The sequence below is a fragment of the Salvelinus namaycush genome, chromosome 15 (assembly GCF_016432855.1).
Source record: "Salvelinus namaycush isolate Seneca chromosome 15, SaNama_1.0, whole genome shotgun sequence".
NCBI classification, from domain to species: Eukaryota; Metazoa; Chordata; class Actinopteri; order Salmoniformes; family Salmonidae; genus Salvelinus; species Salvelinus namaycush.
The window spans coordinates 7796314-7808443 of NC_052321.1; the positions used below are offsets into that span (position 1 = coordinate 7796314).

Here is a 12130-nt window from a genome sequence, read left to right on the forward strand (position 1 = left end):
AGCTTGGAGGAGCAGGGTGGCATGGGAGAACTTGGGAAGGTTGCACACCAGGCGGGCTGCAGCATTCTGGATAAATTGCAGGTGTTTCATGGCCCAGTCAACAGCGTGTTGCAGTAGTCCAGACGGGAGATGACAAGTGCCTGGATTAGGACCCCTTCCTGCGTGATGTAGGGTCGTACCTTACGGATGATGTAGAGCATGAACCTGCAGGAGCGAATCACTGCTTTGACGTTTGCAGAGAACCACAGGGGGTTGTCCAGAGTCTCCGTTCCATTCGTTTGATTCCAGCCATTACAATGAGCACCCATCCTCCTATAGCTCATCCCACCAGCCTCCTCTTATAGACATGACACAAACACTCCTTTTTCCTACTCATTCCAGAATGTACTACAGTATGTTCTGTCAATACCAGTGGTCAGGAGAAAGTCACTTATGATGAACTAGTGAGTATTGATAATATGTATCCTGGGTCCAGTCTGTGGTGGAATGTTGAACGTAGGTAGTGGTGAATATGGGCCTGAAGAAAATAAGAATGGTGTGTGTGTGTGTGTGTGTGTGTGTATGCGTTTCAGACTGTATAATAACCAACCTTTGGGCAGGGGGGCTGTTGGGGTGTGTCTTTGAGATTCAGGGACACGGGGACCTTCGTGAGGACCAGGGTCACCCCACTGGGGTTCTCCTGTAGTTTCTTCAACAGGTTATTCCTGCTCCAGCCAACCTGACAGAGCACAGCACCATGGGACTTGTAGTTTATATAGACCCAGATAGTTCATAATGACCTAGACCTGGAATTGAATAGTATAGGCTAAATTGGAGTCAGGTGTGTTAACTGGGGCTGGGGCAAAACTGTGACACCAATCAGGCTCCCGAGGACTGGAGTTGCCCACCCCTGTGCTAGAGCCTGCCTGCAGTGCCAAATGGGTGGGCTTTGTACTTTTGGGACTTTTCCCATTGGTTCTATTTGCTCCAGACAAGCTCAATCAAGCACCGCTGAAATACTACTTCAAAACAAGTCTACTATGACCTACACGAATATGACAAAAAGAAAGTAACACGTCACAACATACAGTGCAACCTATTCATTCAGCACAATGGAAATTCCAATGTCGTACAACATTGATTTAGCCTGGTCCGAGATCTCGTTTGTGCCATCTACTGTAGCCAACTCCTATGGTCACGGTCTGGCAAGACAGCATAAACAGATCTGGGACCATTGATTCACTTTTTGCTTTTTTCCAAGAAATCAATTAGATGTTTTATTTAATGGAATGGAATCAATTCTTATAGCGATATGTGAATTCTATTACCAGTTAACACCCATGGTCTTTGAGTTACACTATTAGGACCTTGATGGCTCAACTCTCTCATTATTTCTGATAATGACAATGACTATCAGATCAAGTCTCCACTGTGGCAGATAACGTTATTATAATCATAATCATTATTAATCATGCTTGGCTGGTCCAGACTCAGCCAGTGTGTGTGTGTGTGCTCAATATACTCACCACTATTTGGTCATTGACTTGGATCACCTCGTCCCCAGCTAATATCTTGTCACAGAAGTCAGCGGGTGACTGCCAAAGATAAGCAGATAGATACACAACTATTGGAGACTGTATGACAGTCACAGCACACTACAGCCTCATGATGGATGTGGAATCCACTGTGTTTTGACCTTTGACTGGTTCAATGCAAGGTGCAATTTCTAAATTGGGTAGTGCATCATCAGTTTTCCTCTTGTTATGTCAGTCATTGCGTAGCAAATACACTGCTATTTCCCTGTAAACATGAACAAGACTTTCAGCATGCTTATAGAGAAGGGCATTCAACATGTACTGCACTGAAACAAATGACTGATGATTGGTTTATTTTTTTTTATTTGGAAGCTGTACTGGTAGATTTCAGTACAACCTTTAATATTATTGACCATAACCTATTGTTGAGAAAACTTACTGTATGGTTTTTCAACCTCTGCCATATTGATAGATTCAGATCTATCAATCAATTTATATAACTCAGAGGATTTTCTTTAATGGAAGCTTCTCTTATGTCAAACATGTAAAGTGTGGTGTACCGCAGGGCATTTTTGACGCCACACTCAATGTGCACACTTACCCCACCAGGGGTCTTTTCACAGTACCCAGGTCCAGAACAAATTCAGGGAAAAGTACAGTATCATAAGTGCATGGAACGCCCTTCTATCTCATGTAAATGTAGGTCAATTGTAAAGTATTTTGTCTGTAATGTATTTTTCGTTATGAGACGGACCCCACTAAGACTAGCTGTCGCCATTGGCGTCGGCTAACGGGGATCCTAATAATAAACAAATAGAATCTCTCTCTCGGAAGTTAGGTGGCATCTAGAATGCTTCAGACTCCATTAGGAGTAGCCATCTTTATCAACATCTTTATCCCAGGCAGGCTGTCCCAGAGGAGAGATTGTACTAAAAACGCTGTTCCCTCTCCTTTCCCTGGCAAGCATTCATCTGACTGGGTGAGTAAAACCAAGCCCCAGCCTATAAAGTCCGGATAAACCTCATTCATCACTCATTACTTCAATGTACTGTTCAAGCGGATTCAGTAGAGTTAGTATCCTAGCCTGGATGCTAGCTGGTTTCTGCTCTTTTGCAAACTTCTTATGGAATTGTCATGCCAAACAATGACAATGGAGAAGGCAAAAGCACGTAGAAATCTGGGACCAGGCTAGTTTCAGACATAACCGAGTCAGGATGGATTTTACTGTCGGAATGGAGTTGCTTATATTTAAACAATATGTGTAGTGCAAAGAGTTTTTCCTGGTCACCTGACAAAGAAAAACTCCAGGGCCTAGTAACAGCCTGTAGAGCAGGTGTGTCCACCTCATTTAGCCCCAGGGGCTGTGTTTGGTCTTCAACGAGGTTCGACGGGCCCACATTGAAAATTGGTTATATTTCCCTCGTCAATAATGTTATTATTATTTTTTTAAATCCCGATGCTCCCAGACTGTCTAGCTTTCATTTAGGTGATTATTAGCGAGCTGGACACAGTCAAGAAACTGTATAAATGGAGGTCCTTTATTTCTAGTATTTCTAGTTCAATTTGGTTTCAGTCATTTTAGAGTACATTGAGTTACCCCCCCCCCCCCCCCACCCAAATATAAAAATATACATCTAAAATTTTTACTCAAACCATGTTTGACACCTCTGCTATAGAGCAATTCATAATCAGGTCACACGGTAAGAAAACTCCTGGCCCTAACTATGCAACCTCCTTCAACCAAGCAGGACATTTCACTCCGCTATTTCACCTACGATCATTTCACTAATTTAAGTAGCCATTCTCTTTCACAACACTAAATCCCCGCTAATCAATCTAGATAACTCCCGAGTGACATTTCAGTGCAAGAGGAGTCACTACAGACCCTGGTTCGATTCCAGGCTGTATCACAACCGGCTGTGATCGGGAGTACCATAGAGCGGCGCACAATTGGCCCAGCGTCATCCGGGTTAGGGTCAGGTTGGCTGGGGTAGGCCATCATTGTAAATAAGAATTTGTTCTTAACTGACTTGCCTAGTTAAATAAAAGGTTAAATAAATAAATAAATACAAAAATAACGTGTGCAACACAGGTAATGCACTGGCTGTGTTAGAAATCTTACTGTCTTCAATAGGCCAGTATGTGCATCCAAAATGGCACCCTATTCCCTATATAGTGCACTACTTTTGCCCAGAGCCCTATGGGACCCTATTCCCTATATAGTGGACTACTTTTGCCCAGAGCCCTATGGAACCCTATTCCCTATATAGTGGACTACTTTAGACCAGAGCCCTATGGAACCCTATTCCCTATATAGTGGACTACTTTAGACCAGAGCCCTATGGAACCCTATTCCCTATATAGTGGACTACTTTAGACCAGAGCCCTATGGAACCCTATTCCCTATATAGTGGACTACTTTTGCCCAGAGCGGTATGAAGTGCGAACAGCCCTCCCACTAACAGCTTGTGATAAACATTACGCCTTTATAGTTAATAGCGGCATCATTATACTGTGATTATACTGGCTTACAGACGATGCCACGAGGTTCATGTTTCCTACTGATTCTATCTAGCGTGGTAATCCCCTGATATTTGTGGGTTTTTACAGAGCACTTGTTAAGTCTCCCTCTATGGCAGACTGATGTTAGCTAACAAATTGCATTTATAAATACACAGTATTCACACATGCAGGCAAGGGTGCGCGCAAACACACACACACACACACACACACACTCATATACAGAACACCAGACCTTCCGCATGTCAAGGCAATACAAGCCATTACTCCTATGGGGTTTTGTTTAGAGTTAAGTGCATTGAAAATGTAATGGTAATAGCCCATGCCATTGGGCTCTGAAGGACAGGGTTGAGAGAATAAAACCTTCAGTGAATTATTTGTGGCATTAAGTTCATTTGCAAGCGATTGGGTGCTTGAGGTCTCAGAGCTTCTCGACTGTTCAGAATGAGAATATAGTCAATTCACTGTTGACTAAGCCTATTGTTGATATAAGATTCATTGAATAACGGTTAACGATAACTACTGAGAATTAATTTAAGAGCCTCTCTATAATTCAACCCGTAATGGTGTCCCTCAGATTAATTTTGATAGGATAACCAAATTAATCAAATAAATCTGATCAATTCATTTTTCCAGTAATTAAAATCAGTCAATTATCTTGAATATTAATTAGCCAAAAGTCGCAACATAATTGAACATCTCACAGAGCGACCTTTTGGTTACTGGCCCAAAGCTGTTAAAAGGAACATTCCACACCAAAACAATATTTGGGTATTTTTTTTCATTAGTCCATTGTTGATATACAGTTGTCCCAGAAATCAAGTTTTCAAGATCTATTTCCTTATTTTGAAAGTTATACATCTTGAAAACTTGATTGCTGACATGGAAAATATTTAGGGACTATATCAAAAATGGACAAATGAAAAATGAAACAAAAATCCAAAAGATATGTCATGGCTGTTTAAAGGAGAGGACCAAGGTGCAGCGTGGTGAGCGTACATTTTCTTTATTAAAGCAAAATGACGCCGAACAAAACAATAAACACTACAAAAACAAACCGTGAAGCTCAAAGGCTATGTGCCCTAAACAAAGTCAACTTCCCACAAAGACAGGTGGGAAAAAAAAGGCTACCTAAGTATGCTTCTCAATCAGAGACAACGATAGACAGCTGCCTCTGATTGAGAACCACACCCGGCCAAACACAAAGAAATAGAAAACATAGAACATAGAATACCCACCCCAACTCACGCCCTGACCAAACCAAAAATAGAGACATAAAAAGGATCTCTCAGGTCAGGGCGTGACAAGATAGTTTTTGTGTGGAGTTTCCCTTCAACCGCTAGGCTACCTGTCCCATAGTGATCTATCTACCTGTATGTCACTTTTCCCCTGGGGTCCTGATTGATATTTGCGCAGGCACGGTAAGGGCAACCGTGTGGAACACGATCATGCATAGCCCAACCGTGATCAATATACATCACATGACTCCTGGGGCTTTTAGACTTATGGACTGGAGCAGATCTGAATGTGAAAGGCCACCACCACGTCCCTCAGACTCAACGGCTGTATTCATTAGGGTACAACGAAGCAAAACGTTTTGCAATGGAAAGCGAAGACAAGCGTTTCTAATTGAACATGATATAATAATCCCTCCCTGTTTCAGTTGGTTTTCTTCCGTTTGCTGCCCTAATGAACACTGCCCAGCTGTTGCATGAAGATGAAGGGAGAGAGCCGTGATGATGACGGGAGGAGGAGGGACAGACCTGGGTTCAGATAGTATGAGAGACAGATCTGGTTCCATAACTCTCATTGGATAACGTGAAAGCGATCGCTGCCTTGCATGTTGCTTTTGAAACACATCAGTGGGCTCATGGCCCAGAGGGCCCATGCATTTAAAACACAACAGACACGCACCAGACTGCAGTCATCACTCTCTCCACTTCAACAACCATTTCCTTGCTCCCAGAAGATAGCCCCAGTCAGCCAAGGTCTATTAACAATGACCCCAAATGATCTATTCTAACCAATCACTCTGACAGGTCACATCGCCCCCAGCTGTCAACTTACTTTTTGTTCCCTCTTCTTCTTCCTCTTTAAAACAACAATACAAATGACCACTCCCACAGTCAGTGCTCTGGTCAGAGGGTGCGGTCCCACAGTGGGTGTGCTCCCACAGTCGGTGCTCTGGTCAGAGGGTGCACTCCCACAGTGGGTGCTCTGGTCAGAGGGTGCACTCCCACAGTGGGTGCTCTGGTCAGAGGGTGCGCTCCCACAGTGGGTGCTCTGGTCAGAGGGTGCGCTCCCACAGTGGGCTCCCCTTCAAATTAGTGGATATGTCTATTTCAGCCACAACCGTTACTGACAGGTGTATACAAATCGAGCACACAGCCATGCAATCTCCATTGACAAACATTGGCAGTAGAAAGGCCTTACTGAAGAGCTCAGTGACTTTCATAATGTCACCGTCATAGGATGCCACCTTTCCAACAAGTCAGTTGGTAAACTTTCTGCCCTGCTAGAGCTGCCCTGGTCAACTGTAAGTGCTGTTATTGTGAAGTGGAAGCGTCTAGGAGCAACAACGGCTCAGCCGAGAAGTGGAAGGCCACACAAGCTCACAGAACGGCACCGCCGAGTGCTGAAGCGAATAACGGGTAAAAAAACGTCTGTCCTCTATTGCAACTTGGTTACAACACTCACTACTGAGCAATGTTCCATCATCTAGTGGAAAGCCTTCCCAGAAGACTGGAGGCTGTTATAGCAGCAATGTTCCATCATCTAGTGGAAAGCCTTCCCAGAAGACTGGAGGCTGTTATAGCAGCAATGTTCCATCATCTAGTGGAAAGCCTTCCCAGAAGAGTGGAGGCTAATATAGCAGCAAAGGGGGGGACCAACTCCATATTAATGCCCGTGATTTTGGAATGAGATGTTTGACGAGCAGGTGTCCACATACATTTGGTCATGCTTCCACACCTGCATTGCTTGCCGTTTGGGGTTTTAGGCTGGGTTTCTGTAGAGCACTTTGTGACATCAGCTGATGTAAGAAGAGCTTTATAAATACATTTGATTGATTGATAGTATAAAGACCCCTATAATCTGAAGGGGAATTGACCGATTTCCACTGATTCAGTTTCCTTAAGCACCTAAAGAGGGCAATGTTTTGCTATGTGCTTGCCATTTGTAAATCGCCCTTTTGATGAAGGCCAATAAGTTGAAAATTCAGTGTGATCTATTTGAAACTTTTCCCCAAAAAAGCTTCCCCTAACAGAAATAAATGAAATCCTTCAAAACACTACACCAGAGAGCATGATCTGCCACAGAGGATCATTTGCTTTTTTTCTTTTGAAATAGCTGAGGATTGTTTTAAAATCACAAGCGGATACAGCCTGGAAGCGCAGAATTTGGGAAGCCTACAATTTGGGCAGCGTGTGTAGCAAATATCACAGCTGATCATTGATTTGCGGCTGTCAGTGAAAAGCAACTAAAATAGGCGTAAGCCTATCACAATACAATATTTAAAAATACAAAATCGTGGGAAAAACACAAAAGAGAGGAGACAAAGATGAGATGGTCTTTAGTTAGGCTATCAAAATTTGAAAAACTCCCAATAGGCTATTAAGCCAACAATCTTATTGCCACAATAGCGGAGAGCATATTCCTGTTGATTTTGTGCCGCATATTCTCTGTATTTATCATTAGGTGAGTCCGTGCCAAGTTTTTTAAGGACAATAATTTCCTCCTCCAGGCTAGATAGACGTCATAGCCTACAATATGCATCTCCCCTTTCATAGGCCTCGATTAGATGGTTGCATTCAAGACAAGGTCGTTTTTATTGAGCTCAGTTTGTCAGCGTCAGCTGATCAGCCTTCCCTGTCATTTTGTGGTATTAAAGAGTATGCTAATGTCTCCAGTCATAGATAATAAAGTGATGGAGAATTACATGAAATGTGTTTATGAAATGCGCCTCTAGCTGGAGCTGAGCGGTGGATGTGTCATATATTTCTCAGATCCTCCTAGAAAATGTCCCTCTAGCTGGGGCTGAGCAAAGAAAAGGAAAGCAGAACAGTATTTTTTGCAAACAGTGCGCCAGCTAGATTATTAGCCTAATTTATGACTATCCAATCTGCTCATCACATTAGTAATAGTATGCAATGTTAGAACCATAAAATGCTTCATCATAAAATTTTATCCCCCCCCCCCCCTGAAAAGAATAGCTTTCCCAAACTTTAAACCCACGCGCTGCCTACGGGTGGTGGTGAAACTTTACCTTGACGGAGTGAAAACGGAAAACTGAGGGAAAAAAACGAAAGAAAACGTAGGAGAGAGAAGCAAGAGAAAAGGAGAGCAAAATGGGACACCTATAACAAAGGAGGAGGTCGATTGAGGACTGATTGGATAGAGCGAGAGAGCTAGGCCGAGGAGAAAGTGTACAAGAAGTTTGAATAAAGGATCAGAGAGAATGATGAAACAGAAATAAGGAGTACAGAGTGTGAGAGAAGTAGAGCATAGAGAGACGACGAGAACATGAGTCGTCCCTAAAGGACCATCAGGATGACATAGTGCATTTAGAAAGTATTCAGACAAATAATTTTTCCACAGTTACATTACAGCCTTATTCTAAAATTGATTTTTTTTCCCCATCAATCTACACACAATCCCCCTTAACGACAAAGCAAAAACAGTTTTAGATTTTTTTGCAAATGTATTAAAAAAATAAAAAAAACGAATTTATATAAGTATTGAGACTGCGATTACAGCCTCAAGTCTTCTTGGGTATAACGCTACAAGCTTGGTACACCTGTATTTGGAGAGTTTCTCCCAGGTCCTCTCAAGCCCTGTCAGGTTGGATGGGGAGCGTCGCTGCACAGCTATTTTCAGGACTCTCCAGAGATATTCGATCTGGTTCAGGTCCGGGCTCTGGCTGGGCCACTCAAGGACATTCAGAGACTTGTCCCGAACCCACTCCTGCATTGTCTTGGCTGTGTGCTTAGGGTCATTGTCCTGTTGGAAGGTGAACCTTTGCCCCAGTCTGAGGTCCTGAACACCCAGGAACAGGTTTTCATTGAGGATCTCGCTGTACTTTACTCCGTTCATCTTTCCCTCGATCCTGACTAGTCTCCCAGTCCCTGCTGCTGAAAAACATCTCCACAGCATGATGCTGCCACCACCATGCTTCACTGTAGGGATGGTGCCAGGTTTCCTCCAGATGTGACGTTTGGCATTCAGGCCAAAGAGTTCAATCTTGGTTTCATCAGACCATAAAATCTTGTTTCTCATGGTCTGAGAGTCCTTTAGGGGCCTTTTGGGAAACTCCAAGCAGGCTGTCATGTGCCTTTTACTGAAGAGTGGCTTCCATCTGGCCACTCTACCATAAAAGCCTGATTGGTGGAGTGCTGCAGAGATGGTTGTCCTTCTGGAAGTTTCTCCAATCTCCACAAAGGAACTCTGGAGCTCTGTCAGAGTGACCATCATGTTCTTGGTCAACTACCTGACCAAGGCCCTTCTTCCCGTTTCGCCGGGCGGCCAGCTCTAGGAAGAGTCTTGGTGGTTCCAAACTTTTTCAATTTAAGAATGAAGGAGGCCACTGTGTTCTTGGGGACCTTCAATGCTGCAAACATGTTTTGGTACCCTTCCCCAGATCTGTGCCTCGACACAATCCTGTCTCGGTTTTTGCTTTGACATGCACTGTCAACTGCCTTTTATAGACAGGTGTGTGCTTTTCCAAATCATGTTCCAATCAATTGAATTTACCACAGGTGGACTCCAATCAAGTTGTAGAAACATCTCAAGGATGGTCAATGGAAACAGGATGCACCTGAGCTCAATTTAGAGTCTCATAGCAAAGGATCTGAATACTTTTGTAAATAAGGTATTTCTGTTTTTAATTTGTAATAAATTAGCACACATTTCTAAAACCTGTTTTTGCTTTGTCATTAGGGGGTATTGATGAGGAAATTATTGTATTTAATCAATTTTGGAATAAGGCTGTAAAATAACAAAATGTGGAAAAAGTCAAGGGGTCTGAATACTTTCCGAATGTACTGTAAAGAAATTACGTCTGATTAGTTAGACAGAGAGAAAGAGACAGGAGGTAGAGGTAGAGACAGGAAGTAGAGAGGAGGTAGAGGCAGACAGAGTAAGAGATACAGACAGGGCTCAATAACAGATGTTCTGATTGGTTAGCCAGAGCATGTCGCAGATCTGATTGATTCATTAGAATGACACTGACAGTGTGCTACTTACCAGGTGATCGCCATCGAAGACAGGCACCAGGTCAACCCTCTCCAGCTGGGCAGTGTGGGTAAGGAGTGCCTCTGGACTGCAGTACAGAATCTCATCACACACCGCCACCAACTGACGACACTGGCGGGAGAGATGTTGTACATTAAAAATGGTTCCACTTATATTTTATATGGGTCTACCTGTGAAGGGGTGTGAATACATACAGTTGAAGTCGGGAAGTTTACATACACCTTAGCCAAATACATTTAAAAACTCAGTTTTTCAAAACTCCTGACATTTAATCCTAGTAAAAAAACCTGTCTTAGGTCAGTTAGGATCACCACTTTATTTTAAGAATGTGAAATGTCAGAATAATAGTAGAGAGAATGATTTATTTCAGCTTTCATTTCTTTCATCACATTCCCAGTAGGTCAGAAGTTTACATACACTCAATTAGTATTTGGTAGCATTGCCTTTTAAATTGTTTAACTTGGGTCAACGTTTTGGGTAGCCTTCCACAAGCTTCCCACAATAAGTTGGGTGAATTTTGGCCCATTCCTTTTTACCAATAGGTGCCCTTCTTTGTGAGGCATTGGAAAACCTCCCCGGTCATTGTGGTTGAATCTGTGTTTGAAATGCACTGCTTCACTGAAGAACCTTACAGATAATTGTATGTGTGGGGTGATGAGGTAGTCATTCAAAAATCATGATAAACACTATTATTGCACACAGAGTGACTTGTTAAGACATGTTTTTCTCCTGAACTGATTTAGGCTTGCCATAACAAAGGAGTTGAATATTTATTGATTCAAGACATTTCAGCTTTTCATTCTTTATTATTTTGTAAAAATTATAAAAAACATAATTCCACTGACATTATGGGGTATTGTTTGTAGACCAGTGATCCATTTTAAATTCAGGCTATATATTTCCATACTATACTGAAAGAAAACATGAATGCAACATGTAAAGTGTTGGTCCCATGTTAAATGAGCTGAAATAAAAGATCACAGAAAAGTTCCATACGCATAAATAGCTTATTTCTCTCAAATTTTGTGCACAGATTTGTTTACATCCCTGTTAATGAGCATTTCTCCTTTGCCAAGATAATCCATCCACCTGACAGGTGTGGCATATTAAGAAGCTGATTAAACAGCATGATCATTACACAGGTGCACCTTGTGCTGGGGACAATAAAAGACCACAAATGCTTAGGAGTATTTCTGTCCCCTTTTTGTGGTGAAAAACTTGTTCTGATTGGCTGGGCCTGCCCCCACAGTGGGTTAGCCTGCCCAGTTAGCACCCCTGCCCAGTCATGTGAAAATCATAGATTAGAGCCTAATGAATTTATTTAAATTGACTGATTTCCTGCTATGAACTGTAACTCAGTACAATCTTTGAAATTCTTGCATGTTGTTTTTATATTTTTGTTCAGTATTTATTGTTGATGTAACAAATCACATGCTTCTAATTAAGTTGTTGTTTGCATTAGAACTGGAAAAAACTCAAACTAAAAAACATTCTGGGGAAATGGTTGCACTAGTCTAGAAGACATTTATTTGAGCAAAGACAGATATAATTAAACATTGATTTATTGAATAAACAACCGATCCATTGCACCACTACACTTCAGCTGTTTGTCCCTCAATGATTAAAATCATTATACATAAATGAATGTTTCAATGAACTAATAATTAGGAACAGTATTTAGAAAAGACAGTAGCTGAGGGAAAGAAATCAATGGATACGAGTGTACTCACGATGGAGATGATGTCTTTTTCTTTCTCGTAAACTGTGGAATCCTGTCAAAAGAGCACAATGAAAACAACAGGGTCAGACACAGTAGAATCCTGTAGAAAACAACAGGGTCAGACACA

General features: G+C 42.2%; 1 protein-coding gene across 1 annotated transcript in view; it reads right to left on the bottom strand.

Annotated features, from left to right (window-relative positions):
* The window catches only part of LOC120060161 (connector enhancer of kinase suppressor of ras 1-like), a 98178-nt gene that overhangs the window by 44289 nt on the left and 41759 nt on the right, over positions 1–12130 (bottom strand). Inside the window, exons 5-8 of the mRNA XM_039009282.1 lie at positions 12014–12055; positions 10275–10394; positions 1506–1574; positions 590–718 (exon numbers count right to left, since the gene is read on the bottom strand). Coding sequence (XP_038865210.1) covers positions 590–718; positions 1506–1574; positions 10275–10394; positions 12014–12055 — 360 coding nt within the window. The remainder of the gene's footprint in view (positions 1–589; positions 719–1505; positions 1575–10274; positions 10395–12013; positions 12056–12130) is intronic.